At 37.3% G+C, this 16,527-nt stretch overlaps 2 protein-coding genes and 1 non-coding gene across 3 annotated transcripts; 1 reads left to right on the forward strand and 2 right to left on the reverse strand.

Moving 5' to 3' along the window:
• Window positions 1-386: 386 nt before the first annotated feature.
• LOC121996529 (putative disease resistance RPP13-like protein 1) lies at window positions 387-4,275 on the reverse strand. The gene is made up of 3 exons (XM_042550519.1): window positions 3,816-4,275; window positions 836-3,631; window positions 387-708 (listed from the first exon to the last, which is right to left on the reverse strand). Exons 1-3 carry the CDS (start codon window positions 4,146-4,148, stop codon window positions 556-558), a joined length of 3,282 nt encoding a protein of 1,093 aa, XP_042406453.1. The 5' UTR covers window positions 4,149-4,275; the 3' UTR covers window positions 387-555.
• A 9,013-nt stretch (window positions 4,276-13,288) lies between these two features.
• LOC121994912 (nascent polypeptide-associated complex subunit alpha, muscle-specific form-like) lies at window positions 13,289-14,488 on the forward strand. The gene has a single exon (XM_042548794.1). It carries the CDS (start codon window positions 13,289-13,291, stop codon window positions 14,486-14,488), a length of 1,200 nt encoding a protein of 399 aa, XP_042404728.1.
• Window positions 14,489-14,922: 434 nt separating this feature from the next.
• TRNAG-CCC lies at window positions 14,923-14,993 on the reverse strand. Its single transcript has one exon. It is a non-coding gene; the product is annotated as a tRNA-Gly (tRNA).
• Between the last annotated feature and the right edge of the window lie 1,534 nt (window positions 14,994-16,527).

The following is a 16,527-nucleotide window of genomic DNA, read 5'->3' on the forward strand; positions in this document are numbered from 1 at the left end:
CAACATCATATACATCCTTACTATATTTTCTTATTAATTATTTAAGGTTTTAGATTGGTATAATACATCTTTAATCATTTAAGGATTATTGGATTTACTTATAGCTCATGTTTTGGGTCTATAATGACTTAGAGCAAGACTATGTCTATAATCTCTTTATTCATATTTGTATTTATAATTATTTAATATTTTGAATGATGTTTAATGAGAAAATAATTTAAATGGAAAATGAATAACAGAGAATCAAATTTAAATATCATTAAAGGGCATTTTAAAATATTGTCAACAATTAGTTCATATATATATAAATATCGTTATGGATTTATAAATCAACAAATATTTTTTTTTAGTTTTTATAAAAGTAAAAAAAAAATTGATGTGAAAACTAAGAGAAAAAAATTAGAAATTCACTGTGTAATAAGTTATATCATAATTTGTTTACATGCTCTTCTCAATGTTAAAGAGTCATCCTTCTTCTATGTTGCTACCATTGTCATCTGGCTCTTTGTCATCCTTATCATCTAATCCATGTTATCATCATTATCATTGTTGCCATCATCCTCTCCATCCATCTCCTTCCTCTTCATCATTGACATGCATCTCCTCTTGTTCTTCCTCTTCCTCTTCATCATTGACATCCATCTCCTCTTCTTCTTCCTCTTCCTCTTCCTCTTTGTCTTCATCATCGGAATTGTGTGCCTCTATCATCTATATATCAATGATAACATAGACAAAGCACACACAAAAGGAAAGACAATGATGCATATAAATAACTTTATGATTTATCAAAAAAAGTATTTGTATATTGAAAAGAGAGGGCGTATGTTTTCCATACCAAGTCATTTGGCATATGCTGTTGTTCATTGAGCCCCTTCTTAAACAAACTACAACGGCGGAGCTTCACTTGTTTGAGGGTGGCTGGTAACCCCTTGAACTCAAGATTAGGGCATGCTTCTATATATAAAGAATTCAAGGAGGTGAGGTTTTTTAACCCTGCAACAACTCTCAATGTTGGACAGTCTGAAATCTCTAAAGTCTTCAGTGAAGGTATTCGTTTCTGTGACAGACGAACTGATTCCACTTTGCTATTTAATAATATCAAGTGTTGAAGAATTGGAAAGTAAGACTTGGACATCCACTCACTATGTTCCTGACTACTGATGCCAATTGTTAAATTTGTCAGTGAAAACCAACATCGAACATCAAGTGCACCACAACTAACTAATACCATTTCTTTCACCGAAGGCAACAAGGACCACTTTGGAAAGTTGATCAGCTTTGAACATTTAAAAATTTCAATAACATGGAGATTGGGGAAATCTCCACTCTGTATTCCATCCCACGCTTTCCAATTTTTCATTCTGCTAAATAGCAATAATTTAAGAGAGGGAAATGCGATTTTGTAGGAAGATGAAAATGGCTCTAGCATGGAGGAAATTCCAGATCCCACATGTTGAACGCCATCCATCTGCCAAATATTAAGCTCTACCTGAGAAGATGGAGATGGTATTAGCATAGAGCAAAATTCACGTCCCACATGTTGAACGCCATCCATCCCAGCTATCTCAAGCTCTTCTAGAGAAGGAAGTTGACCCAATGATGGAAGTTTACTGCAATTCTTACAATCTTTTAGAACCAACTTGGTCAACTTAGTGAAGGATAAAGCACCCACCCATCCAACAAATTTGACACCTGGATATTCGGTTATTTTAAGGGTCTTGAGATTGACATGCGGTTCCAGGTACTCGAGCTGCCACTCTGCCTTCTTTTCATCAGCATAGTCAAACCAATCGTACCAACATAACTTCAAAGAATCAAGATACTTTTTTGTCTTCAGAGGAAATTTTGAGTTTGAAAAATTATTCACATAACCTATAATATCAATGGAGATGCTTCCTCCAAGTTTCATCAAACTATTCAATTCTCCTATGTTGCAATGCTCTTCTTCATGACTGATGTTGAAGTGGCTGAGTGTCTGTAAGTTGGTCAAGTTTCCAATTCCAGATGGAAGAAAGTCAATTTGGTGAGAAAGCCAAAGATGACGTAGGTTTATCAAATTTCCAATATGCCTTGGGAGTTTAAAAACACTTCCAGCATGGAGAATTTGTAAGTTGTAAAGGTTGCATATGGACTCTGGAAGACTCCTGACATGAGTGTTTTCTATAGAAAGGTAACGGAGTAGTTTGAGGTTGCCCAATGAATCCGGTAGCTCTGCGACACTGGTATGGTTTAAACCAAGTGCGCGTATGTATTTCAATTTTTGGAAAAGATTGTCAAGGACTCCAAAAAATTTGTCTTGTCTTGGAAAAACTCTCCCCCAATAGCCGTTTCTAATAAGAAGTGTCCGCAGATGTTTTAGTTGTTGAAGATTAATATCTTTGATCATCTTAATATTTTCACTATCGAACGATAAGTGTCGAATCTCTTGTAATTTCCTTCTGTCGAAATTGTCATCAATCACACAGAGGCATTCATCCTGCGCTACATATTGTGCAAGATAGTGAACAAGATCATGCATCGAAAAATAAGACCCTTCTTCAGGATTTAACATTGACCTCTCAACCAATCTTTTTATGTAATCACTGCCAATGTCCTCAGCTCTCTTATCTCCATCAAGAGGAAAAATACCTTGTGGCATCCATAATTGGACTATTCCCTTTGAAGATAAACATGTGTCTTTGCGAAAAAAGGACAAGTATTGGAAGCATCTTTTAAGTTGTATCGGCATGCAATCATATGATATTTTAAGTGCAGGTAAAACTTCAATATTTCTGTCATCTAACTTCCATACCTCACTTTCTATGATGTCCGTCCATGAATCTTTATCTTCGTCATTTCTTAAAGCACCCCCGATCAACTTGGCAGCCAAGGGCAAGCCTTTGCACTTCTCTACTATCCTCCGACCGATGTCTTCAAGATCTGGACGTAAGCTTATATCCGCTCCTCCCAAAGTGACTTTCTTGAACAATGACCAGCACACATCAAAAGGTAAGACATTCAACTTCAGACTGTCTCTTGTTGTCTGCATAATACGAGCAACAGAATGATTCCGAGTAGTTACTATAACTTTACCTGCAATAGCCGATAGCAGCGGCTTTTTTAATTGTTCCCAAAGACAAAAGTTATCATTCCAAACATCATCTAATACCAGTAAGAACCTTTTCCCCTGCAGTTTCTCTTGTAGTGCACGTTGGAGCTCATCTAGTTCTTCATGGACTTTCACTTTTGTGAATGATTGTAGAATTTTCTCAGTCAAACTAACAACATGAAAATTTTCAGATACACAGACCCATCCTGTTAAATCGAAATAGCTTTTCACTCTCTGATCATTATAGACAAGCTGAGCCAGTGTTGTTTTACCCAGTCCCCCCATCCCAATTACAGCAATTACAGAAACTCCATTTCCTGTTGTATCATCTGACAGCAGCCATTTAACCAGCACATCTTTTTCCTCTTCTCTTCCAAGAACATCTGATTCAACCACTAAAGAGCCTGTTTCTCGATTCATTTCTGAGAGCATGGGGTTTCTCTTTCTTTTTCCGGCCTTCTTAGGCAACTTTAGGAGTTTCCACTCCTTGGTGATCTCATCAAACCTTTTCCTTATCTCTGCGGCTTTATTTGCTAGTTCATCCTGTTGGGTTCATAATAATGAATCTAAACATCGAAATTATATATCATAGTACCCAAAGATTCATATACAGGATCTTATTATCATCTAATTTACAGCATATATAATTAAACTGAAAACAACGGAAAAATTAAAAAAGTAATTGAGGTTTAATTCACAAAATTAATCGCTCTTCAGAATCGCATACCTCATATGTGCCACTGTTGTGCTCATGCAATTGTTTGGAACGAAGCACCTTGTACTCGTACTCTTCTACTACGTCTTCGGCGTCATAGGCAACATCTTTGAGCTCGCTTAGCCAAAGCTTCTCCGAGTGACTTTTTGCATGATTCTCCTCCTCTGAGTCATCAAGTTTGGCTTGGATTCTCCTCATCGTCTCTGTCAGCTTACTCATCTCCCGTTCAATATTGTTGTGTGGCAACGAAGAAGAAGAAGATGTTATTGACGGTGAAGCCAAGCTATGCAGCTTGGCTACCATCGTGGTGAACATGGAAGACAGGAAGCCTCCTCCTCCGGCCATTGTTCTTCCCAGGAAATTAATTTTAGGTAGGCAGACAAGGAAGGAGCGGACTTGTGGTGAATTAAGGGATGCATAGATCTACCGAGTCAATGCATCAAGTCTTACATTACAGAACACACTAATCTAAATAATTGTTTGGAGTGATCTATTTGTCGGTTCATATAAAGTGGAACGTGATTAGATTCCTTTATGCTTTGTTTACTTAGGAGGAAGGAAATAAAAACTACTTAAAAATTTTCATCATGAAAAACTTGTAAACAGAGAAGAGAAGGATTATATTCCTTTCTTTTATTTACTTCGAAAAATATGAAAACTTTTGTTTTTTTCTTTTGTTTACCAAATGGATTGATAGATTTATAAATATAATCCTTCCATGGATAATTTTTTTATTATTTTTTGCTTCCACCTAAATCGGGCGGAAAGCAATTCCCTTCTGTCACAACATGCATATCTATTTCTGACCGTCTCTACTGACAATACAAGACGGTGATAGGTGACTACACTCGATGCCCTTTTTTTGCCGGCGGCCCTGTGAGGGAGATGCACATGGCTAAGGAGGAGATGACCCAGTGAGCATGAGCAACTTCAAAGGTTGCTCGAGAGGCCAGCGGCCCATAGAGGGCGAGCGACCTAAGAGGTCACTTCCGTGCTTGGTGGCCGCCGAGGGTGTTGGTAATTAGCCCTAAGAGTTAATTATGAGATGGTTAGGCCTTTTGGGTTATTCATTGAGTTAGACTCAAATGAACCCACTCATTGGATTGAGTTCCATCCGAATCAAACACATTGGATTACTGGGTTAGACTCAATGGGTTAGACTTATTGGAATATTAGATTAATGGTTAATCCAATATAATAAATCTAACTCATTAAGAGAAATATAAAGAGACAAAAGACCCTTGGTATTCATGGGATGAATATAAATAGCCTTTGGGTTTATTTTTTCATTAGATGAGAATGTGAAAAGAAAGGGTGACTCTTGATCTCCCCTCTCCTTCCTCCTCCTTCCTTCTTGGCCGATTCTTGGAGTTTCATTCTTCTTGCTAGCACAAGAAAATGGTTCTTCTCCGAAGGCTTCGTTCATGCGACGAATGAAGGATATGTTCGTGTGGATACCATAGAGGCGCAGATGCTTGAACGCGCTGAGATCTGGATCCAAAGAAAAGGTTACTTCGGGGATTGCGAAGGGCACACAACAAAGGTATAATCCTATCATGTAGCTTAGTATAGATTAGCTTTCATGAAAATGTTTCTTCCCTTCGCATGGATCCACTGGATAAGAGGATCTAGTATTTTTTTCCGCTACGTTTCCGCATCTTTTGGCACGCTAGATCTCAACAGTGGTATCAGAGCCACTTGCGAAGGGCTATGCAAAGTTTTAGAATTTTTATATATGATATAGAAATTACATGATAGGATTTACTGTGATTTGCAAACTCTTATGAGTTTCGGCCACATAAGGTTTCGGCCAAGATGAGTGAATCTCGGCCAGATTATGAGTCTTGGCTAGATTTTATATCTCGGCCAAATTCTAACCCTTGACCGAAAGTTAGTGTGTGACCAATAAGGTTTTGGCCAAGAAGGATGTTTTGTTAGAAACAAAACAAAGTTGGTGTGTGACCAACAAGGTCTCGGCCAGATGTTTTGTTTAGAACGAAACATAGTTGGTATTATGGGTAGTAGGGTCTCGGATAAGGCAGCAACTCATAAACGAGTATGCAAAATAAATTTTGTAAATTATTTGTTGAAATCATAGTAAATTTATGTCATCAAAATATTGTGAATAGATATGACATGATGCATGATTATGACTCTTTAATCCCAATGTGATTGGATGTGTAATGTTGTAATTTATAATACGACTTGCGTGGCGTGCCTTCATCCCTTTTATTCTTGTTGTAATTAGATTACACTCGAATGTAACTCGAGTTTCTTTAGATTTTATAATGTACAAAATTAGAAAGAGTTAGTCTTCTGGAAAATGGGTGAAAAGGAAGGAAGGACAACAACACACGACAACCGAGAAAGCGCTTGGAGAAGCTGCTTAGACCTAGGTTGACTTATCGCTCTTCTCATTGGCTTGAGAAGATCGTAGTATATAGGGGTCATAACCATGTCATGTTTAAACTTGTGTATATGTTGATATATGCCATGATATGCTATGATGTATGTAATGCATGCTAATGTAGGGTAATTAGTGCTTTAATGCGTATATGATACACATTCATGATTAGATTAGATCTTAATCAAGTCAACTCAAAATGCCTACCAAGTTTTGATACCCATCACTACCTCGATCATTTGTTGTTGTTAAATCTGCCAAAGCATAGCAACCCATATTATCTTGGTAGGGTGCGGAGGGATAATCTTGGTCCCGCCTATCAAAGCTTAGGTGAGAACAAACTCAATTAAATTGAGTATAACTAGTTAACTCAATTGGATCAGGTAAAACTATAGGCATTTTCAACGGTTGGGAAGATAGTATATACAAAAGTAATATAGGATGTAATTGGTGAACGTTGTTTACCTAAGTTATACAAATCTTGGGTGATTAGCCAAAGCTAACTCAAGAAAAGTATAATATGGATTTTGTCCAATTGATACACGTTGCCTACCTATTTATACAAGTCTTGGGCAATTAGCCAAAGCTAACTCAAGATGAGGTATAATGTGGATCTTGTCCCACTAGAATGTCTTTGCTTTTGAGCTTAGAGCTAGTAGTGACTTGCTTCTATCAAGCTTAGAATTCAGTGGGATAATCATTTAATTAAATGACTAATTAAATGATCTGAGTATGATACTTCTCTACATTTTATTGTTGTAGACCACCATGTCATCTAGTAAGTAGAAGACACTATCTCTGCGATCTGTCCTTGATAAGAATAAGCTCAATGGAGCTAATTCCTAGACTAGTATAGAAACATGAGAATAGTTCTCAAGAGAGAAAGAAAACTGTACGTCCTAGAGCAGTCTATTCCTGAAATACCCCTGCTACTGCCACTAGAGTTGATAGGAATGCTTACAAGAAGCATCAAGATGATGCATTAGATGTATCATGCCTTATGCTCGTCACCATGAACTCTGAGCTTTAGAAGTAACATGAGAACATGGATGCTTATGATATGGTTGAACATCTTAGAAATCTATATCAAGGATAAGTAAGACATGAGAGATTTGAGATCTCTAAAGCACTGTTTCAATGTAGAATACAAGAAGGAAGTTCCGTCGGGCCTTATGTGCTCAAAATGATCGGGTATGTGGAGAATTTGCAAAGGTTGGGATTCCCACTAGGCCAAGAATTGGCCACTGATCTTATCTTGCAGTCATTGCCCGATAGCTATAGTCAATTTGTCATGAACTGCAACATGAATGAAATTGGCAAACCGCTACCTGAGATGTTGAGCATGTTGAGAATTGCTGAACTCAACCTTAAGAAGGCAAAGCCTAGTACCATTTTGTTGGTGTCTAAGGGCAAAAGCAAGTGGAAGCCTAAAGGTAAGGGTAAGACCCAAGCCAAAGGAAAGGGCAAGACTCATGCATTGAAACCTAAAGGTGGGATTGTTAAGGAAGGAACGTGTGTAAAATACCGGAAAAAGGTAGATAATAATAAGGGGATTTTCCGGAATGTTTGAAAATTTTTCGAGAATTTTTCGGAGCTCATATGGACGAGTTTGCGGGGATAAAAACAGGGTCCGGGAAAGCCTGTTTAAGCTACCCCATTTAAGCGAGGAAAAGTTTAATTTCTTTTCCTTTTCGCCCTCACTCCCTCTGCCACCGACCGACGAGAGCCAAGGGGAAGCCTCGCCTTCGCCCGACTCTTCTCCTCTTCACCTTCCTCTCCTCTGGCCGACGCGACGCCGACCTCTGATCCGTTGGCATCCGAGCCCTAGCGTTGTCTCCCTTCTCACCCGATCTCACCGATTCTCCTCTGCCGATAGCCGCCCACCCGCAGAGCAATCCCGACGCTACTGCCTAGCGCTGAGCAGCATCGCCATCGCCAGTCACCAGAGGCACACCGCCGACCTAGTGTGTCCTTCACCTGCCATAGGGTTTGACCTAGACGCCACCTTCTTCTTCCTCTGCCCTCTCTGCCCCAAACGTCCATTGCCCGACGCCACTTCTCCGAGTCGTGCCCTAGATTTGGGCGCACAACCGCCTGATCATTGAAGTGATCCGCTGCAGAGCTCTCCAGGGTTTACCGCTGTGCCCAAGCACAGTCGCTGATTTTGCCTTTTCCTCTCTGGTCATGGTGATCTTAGAGGTAGGTACACCTTCTAGTGGTAATTTGGATATCTAATATCTGTTTTGTGCTTATTGGGTGTTTGGTTGGTAGGGAGGCAGTAGGTGCAGTGGATTCGGGTCGCCTTGGTTGTCGAAAGGGGATAGCTACCTTTATCAGATCCGTGAACAGCACCGGTGTGTGAAGCGGAAGAGGTAATGGAAACTATTTTTGTTTCTGGAATGGTAGGTTTCGGTTACTCTTCCTTAGTGCAGTTGTTTATTTGTTCTAGCAGCAATCAGTTCCTCGTGTTTCAGCAGCGAGAACGACTGTGAATTGAGGTAAGAAGTTTGATATCAGATTGGTAGTGATGCGAGTTTAATTTATAGTTGGAGGTTGTGGTTGTTTGTTTACCAGCTTTTGTAACTTGACCAGCATTGCTCACTGGCGATCCATAGCACCAGTCATTTTGTTTTGGGTAGGGAAACCCTTTGACCGTGAGCCATCAGCGACCATCCTGGATTTGGGTGAGTTGTTTGGTTTGGTTTGATTCATTATGCAGTAGATTGATAATTTAGGGATGGATTGGTTATTGTTTAATTGATCGATGGATTAAGATTTCCTGGTTTAACAGGATTAGCTAATCGAGTTAGATTTACTCATACTGAGATTAGCTATGCAGGAAAATATGGACAATCCAATGGAAATAAAAACATAGTTTTTATTTGGATTAGGAATTTTGGTTTAGCTATTTTATTTATAATAAAACTTAGCTAAACCGTACGGTTTATTACAGGATTCGGATTCAGGACGAGCACATCGACATAGAGGTTGATTAGCTCAATCTACATTGGAGGCGGGTACCTTGACTTATCTTTGATAATGTCGTGTTGATATGTTTAGTAAGTTTAGCTTTTAGTAATAATTATGTTCGTTCTTGTTTCGATATGTCACTATAGGATACCTGTTACATGCTTGTTTGCTCACCTGTTATGTATTTTATGTTAGTATCCACATGATTATATATATGCTCATATGGCAGTGACATACCATGTCTTATTATGCTCAGGACCTAGGTTTTTATACCATACTTGTCTTGTGTACCTTAGATCTTCGGATATGACTTATTGATACTAGGGTATACATTTTATATATATGTGGAATGGTTTAGGATATTGTCATGCTTAGTGGCATGCATCATTTGCATGATTGCATGCTGCGCAATAGTCTGCTCAATTATTGTTGAGCACATCGCAAGTTTCATCACTGTCGGTGCTCCGTTGGTCCGCTCATGGGTAGCATGACGCAGCGTGGTAGCACGTCAGTTTGCTCGGTGGTGCTCCGTTGGGACGCTCATGGGTAGTGTACTGCAGCGTGGTAGCACGCCGGGATCCCTCCCCGTCATCGTGTACCGGGAGATGAGAGCATTGTGCTCCCCCACCTATGATTTGGGGTAGGAGGATAGGTATACTCCGACAGCATCCTATCCACTCGGTCACTCATCAGGAGCAGTGACGTCAGAGTGCACGGTTGTCACAACCCTACCCACTCAGTCTCACCATTGTGTGTGAGATGGCTAATTGGCCTCAGGGGTAACCATGTCATTGGCATCATATGTATTTATACATTTACTGATTGTGTTTGTTGCATTTATATGTTGCATTTAGATGGATGCATATGTTTGACATGCATACAGGATTTATGATACTCTTGGTCTGACGACCTGATTATTCCTATATGAGGCCCTGGTGAGTACAGTTCTCTTCAGCTTTTTCTATCGTGCATTTCCATCTTTTGTCCAGGAGACTGTACTCCATAGTTATCACTGTCTGTTATAGCTTACTATACATGTCAACTGGTATCTGCTGAGTTGTTGAACTCACCCCCGTGGATACTATTTTTTTCAGGTACCTGGTTGTTTATAGAGTTCTTGGAGTATCCTGCCTGCTGGTCCCCACGTCACATTAGAAGACCAGTCTCCGTATTTTGTTTATTTTTTTATCTTGGTATATGATATGTCTATATTGGCTTTGTGTTCCAGTTATGTTTCTATGGTGTTGTTTTGTTGTATGATGTAAGCCTAGCCGGCTAACAGTCTTTGTTTATAGTGGTATGTGTTGTCTATTAGATTTCTGTTGTGTTTGGTTTTGGTACAGTCAAGTGAGCTGTTAGATTTATATATAACTGTGTGGTTGTATTTTTTTTATAGTATCAGTCGAGTAGGCTGCATATATAACTGCATGGTTATGTATATATTCCAGTCGCTTGTAGCTGATGTATATTGTGTCTGTAGAAATATTTCAGATTGTCACCCGTACAAGGGAGATGCTGCCGAAATTTCTTCGGACAGGGACTTCCCCAGGGCGTGACAACCTGTTTCCATTGCGGTGAGACCAGATACTGGAAGAAGAACGGCAAGGTATACCTAGAGGAACTGAAAAGGAAGAGAAGTGAAACTTCTGCCTCAGGTATATATGTTATAGAAGTCAATCTATCTATTTCTTCTTCATGAGTATTAGATATCGAATGTGCGTCTCACATTTGTACTAATGTGCAGAGGCTGAAAAATAGTAGATTATTGACAAAGGGCGAAGTGGACCTACGAGTAGACAATGGTGCAAGAGTTGCTATTGTCACTGTAGGAACATATTCCTTATCTTTGTCTGCTGGGCTTGTTTTAGAACTTAAAGAGTGTTGTTATATTGTATAAAAAAAATACCTTTTATTAAAAAAAAAAAACTGATGCTGAGTTTAATTTACTTGTTTTCTATTTTTATTTTTTAAAAACGTACATTTTCTATAAATAGAAAATGATTTTTATACATTCTCTATTTTTCTAAAAAATATTATTTATTTATTTAAAAAATAAATATGAAAAATATAAACCAAATATCATTTATAAAAATACATATTTTTCAGAAAATGGAAATAGAAAACACACAAATCCGACACATCTTACATTTGTAATAAAAACAAAAGAAATCAAAGTCAGTCAAGAAATTGTGGACATTGTTGTCGTTGGTTGTTGAACGTCTTTGATTATCTTGTCAGAATTTACATAAAAATAAAAATTGTATTTAATATTTCTAATTTATAAAATGTTGTAATTATTATCTGATTATATAAAAATGATAATTTGGAAATTAGTTTTTTGATATATATATATATATATATATATATATATATTACGCGTGGCGTAGGATAAGCGCTTTTTTCTTTTTAATTATTTTTTAAAATTTTGAATTAAAAAATAATTAAAATATTTTTTTAAAAAAATTATTTTTAGGATTTATACTTCCTAATTAGGATATAATTTATAAGCTATTTTTTTTTTAAGATTTTATTTCTATGGTTCAGATTTCTCAATTGGATTATAGTATTTAGCAAAAAAATAAAAATAAAAATAAAATAAATTTAAGTATTTATGGAGTATCCTAATTTATTTAGGAGATATATTATGGATTAGGGATTTATATAAGAAGAAATATTGATTTTTTAAAATTCAAAATACAATGAATAGATATAGTATGTTATTATTTATTATTTTTTATTATTATTATTATTTTAAAATTTTGAATTAAAAAAATTAATTAAAATAGTTTTTTAAGACTTTATTTTAGGGTTCATGTTTTCTAATTCGGTTATAATTTTTAAGTTATTTTTTTTAAAGATTTTATCTCTAGGGTTCAGACATCCAATTGGGTTATAGTGTTTAGTAAAAAGAAAAATTAAAAATGAAATAAATTTAAATATTTATGGAGTATTATAATGTACTTAGGGGATATATTTATATATTAAGAATTTATATATAGAAATATTAATTTTTTTAATTCAAATTTTAAAAAAAATAATTATATATATATATATATATATATATATATATATATATATATATATATATATATATATGTGTGTGTGGATTCAAACTAAATGCAATTGAAATGAAATTAACGACTTAATAACTGTCAACAAATATGTATTTTTTTTTAGTTAATCAGCCTTTTTTATTTCAGAGAATTTTAAATGTCTCATGTGTCCTTTTTTTTTCCCCAGTTATTATGAATCATGCTAATGGTATCCCATAATTCCTTCAAAACATTTTTATAGATTTATTATTTTTTAAAATTTATAAGATGTGTAAATTTCTTTATTTTATTTTAAGAAACAAGAGACCGAAAATGGTTATTTTATTTTATTCTCTCTTAATAGAGGAAATTAAACTCTAAATTTAAGTAGTCTAATTCTCCCCATCGCCAAAATGCATTGGACGTCCGACTTTTTCTCTCCCTCTTCCCTTGTACCTCAACAAACGAATACCATCTTGAAAATTATAAGATCCGACAAAATACTCTATTTCTTTTCAATCTTTTCAGCATTGAAACTCTAATGCCCTTAAAGGGATTATCATGTATTGAATGATTATCGCAAAAGGTACGAAGTTTTTTATCATGTCGACTCAATCATTAAATAGATTCCATCTTTATTTGGAACAATTTCCATGGGGCTTAAAACATGCATGAAGAGGAAGTTTTTTGTTTTAGCCTTTTATTTTACTTCATTTTTTTTAAAGCTTGCAAAGTTGTAAAATCAACAATATTGGCATTTTATCTTTATCAAATAATATGATCAAAATACTCATATCATAATTTAATTATCATTCAATTTCATTTTCCTTCATTTACGTCTTTATAGTTTTAACTCATTTTTCCTACAATGAAATGCCATTATAAAATTAAATAGGTAAATACGTTTAAAAAAATATTATAAATATTAAAACTCAAGGATATTTTTATTTACATCGACAGGTCAAGAGGAATATATTATAAATCAAAATTATTTTATGTTTTGCAATAATATATATTTAACGAATTTCCTCTATTTTTTGAAATAATTTTTTTTCAAGTTTATTTAGCAGTTAATTGAAATGGCTTCCTCAAGAGCAAGCACTCACATGAAGGAGAAGACCACTCCAACTCACATCGGTCCCGAAGACCCTCGCCGGCAGCGAACCACCAAAACGTCGGTCCCCAGTTCGCCGGAGCGAGACACAGCGCCACAACAGAGCAGACCTTTAAACCGTTCCAGCAGCGACGGGGCTAAAAGCACACCCCCACAGCAAACATCCAGCGCCAGCGCTAAATCGCGGCTGACCGCGTCGGCGAGAAAACCGGGGGAGAAGCCTCCGTCTCCTTCCCGTCAACCTTTGAAATCTTCTCCGGCGACGAGCGGCGCCGTGAGAGAAAAGACAGCGAAGCCATCCGCCTCCGCTGCTTCTCGGCCCGCAACAAAGCCAGGGATCTCATCGGATAAAGCAACAAAGACTCTGAAAACCGGCGTTAAGGGACGGAGTAGTCCGTCCAGAGGAGCCGTCGCATCCCGGAGGCCAAAGGAGTCGAGTTTGTCGGCCGACGATGCCGCTCGGATTACAACAAAGAGCGTGGAACCGGTCGTTACAGAAAATACGGTTGTTACAGAAAATAACAATCAAACCGAGGAGCAGGACTCTGTTTCCATTGCTTCGATGGATATCGACTTCCTCGACGAGCACCACTACGACGACATCTGCGACGAAAACCCCATGGAAGTGGAAGAAGCCATCAAAGAGATCGACGATGACCACATCGAAGAAAAAGATCAAGTCTCGGAGTGTGAAGAGCATCACGAGTCGCCTATACACGATCCTGATGGAATTTGCTATCCCCACGGAAGCAGAGTGAGCGAGAGCGACAACGAGGAGCTCTCCGACGAGCCACCTGCTGAAGCAGAGGAGAGTCATAAGTCTCCGATGGCAGAACCAAGCAAAGAATTCAACATCCATGAGAAAATAGAAGACGTCGCAGATGAAACTAGTCTGAATAACTCGCCGGCGGCAGAGCCAAGTACTGAGAAGATAGAAGTTGAAACAAAGAAGTTTACTGCTCCGGCGGCGCCCTTTAGCAAGCCAGCACCTGTGCAGGAGAAGAAGAAGGAGGCGCCGGTGAGCAACGAGGTAATCGAGGAGACTAGGAGCAAGCTACTGGAGAAGAAGAAGAGCAAGGTGAGTGCTTTAGTCGGAGCGTTTGAGACGGTCATCTCGTTGCAGGATGACGAAGGTCAACCAGGTCAAAGCCAAAAGTCCATCTAAAGGTCAATGAACCGCGAAATTCAGCCGGCCTCAATCCGGTTTGGTTCGCTAAACCCTGATTTCAGCCATAGTCAGAATGGGGCTAAAAACAAACTATTCTTTTTCCAGTAATATATTTTCCTTATTTTGAAATTGTTAAACAATTTTGCCTTTGCCAGTTCAATCATTTACTGCCACGAAGGTTTTTTTATATATGTAATTTTGTGGTTCCTTTTATATATATATATATATTAATTGTTGATAGAAAATTAAGCTAATAATCCATGTTAGTTTAGAACAAATTGTCTAGTAAGGCTTTGTAACAAACATTTTTAACAAAACATAAATGTTTTTCCAAATATTAAGTTAGCTTATGAAAAAAAATCCAATTTAACCAGAGAACTTAAATTAGGCCAATTTTTTTTTTTTTAAAAAAAAGTGAAAAATCTCAAAAATGCGCATCCGGGGAATCGAACCCCGGTCAGTACCGTGGGAGGGTACTATGATACCACTACACCAGATGCGCCTGTTGAAGTATCTTGCGTTATTATTTATAATATATAATTAAATTTAAAGACTATATCCAATATGCAAAGACTGTTCTTAACATCAAAACATTTCAAATGGCAAAAATGAGCCCAACGTAACATTACGTCATAGAAATGACAAAATAAAAAGACTCGGTCAATAATTTTTTGTTTTCCCAAAAATCTTGGTGAAGTAAACAAGTTCTAAAGAGGAAGAGTAGAATGCTTGGTGCAACATTAGACGAGTTAAATACATACAATATAATAAATCTAATTCAAGTTTGATAAAATTACAATAATTCATGCTGATTTAACTGTCTACATCAAAATGCATACAAAGTATGTAAAAAAACACAAGGCTTTGTAGATAACAATCCTCAATCAGCATCTTCTATTTCTTCATCCTCTGCTACACCCCTTAGATACAACACATTACTGCACCTGCAGAAATGTGTTGGAAAAGAAAAACATGTTTCAAATTTGATGGATGCCAAATTGACAACTATGCATGTGCTTTATTTATAGTTTTACCTTATCAGAATCTCCCCCAGGTTTCCAGTAAATTGGCCATCAATGAATTCTTCAGTATTAGCCAGCTACATGGTTAAGAAGAAATCAAAGTGAGTGAAGATAAAGGTCCAATGAATTTTAAATGTAAGTTATAAAATGACAAAAGAAATAAAAAACATTTATTTTTCAAATCATGAAATGAACACAACCCGTCTGTGTTCATTTTTTCAACAATTCTCATCTTTCAACCCCTATATTATCCATCATTTTCAAGTTTCCTGGAAAATCTAACTGGAAATTCTAGTTGAAAGTCATTATGAGGCATGGTGTTGGAACCAAAAATTAGATATTTGATTTCTTCTTCCAACCTAAGATGATGGAGGAGATGACAGAAGACATCTCAGCGTCATTGCATTCTGCGCCTTTCCGGCAATCTTAGCAATCTCTCAAGTAAGCTTTCGCTTCCCTGCAATCGAATTTATTCATTGTTCGTAGTGTCTTTTCTATCAGTCGAACTTCGTCGTTATTTCCCGTTGACTTTTATTTCCGATGGCAAGTTCCTCACAATCTCCTGTCTCCATCCCCGTGCTCTGGTATATGTCCATTGAGTCTAGGTTTGATGGAGGCGATGTTGAGAGTTTGAGAGCTGCTTTTGACATTCCCTCTGATTATCAAATTGGCCTTCCTTTGGCTTTCGATCGCCCGAACGAGCCACCTCCTAGTTTTGTCAGCTTCTAGGGATCAGTTTACCATCGGTCTACGGTTCCTGATCCACTCTTTCTTTTCGACCATATGTAAATATTTTCATATTTTTCTCCATCAATTAGTGTCGAACTCCTTTCGGCTGCTGTGCGGGATCATTGTTCTATTCCGCCTGCAAGGCATACATCTTATGTCTCGACTCTTCCATTATTTTTATTATCCCAAATTGTCCGAGCTAGGGACCTTCTTATTCCAAGCCCGAGTGAACTCGATCTTTTTCGATATAATGTCGTCCTCCAATAAACATTGGAGGAAATACTA

Source organism: Zingiber officinale, chromosome 6A (genome assembly GCF_018446385.1).
Source record: "Zingiber officinale cultivar Zhangliang chromosome 6A, Zo_v1.1, whole genome shotgun sequence".
In the NCBI taxonomy this organism is placed as follows: Eukaryota; Viridiplantae; Streptophyta; class Magnoliopsida; order Zingiberales; family Zingiberaceae; genus Zingiber; species Zingiber officinale.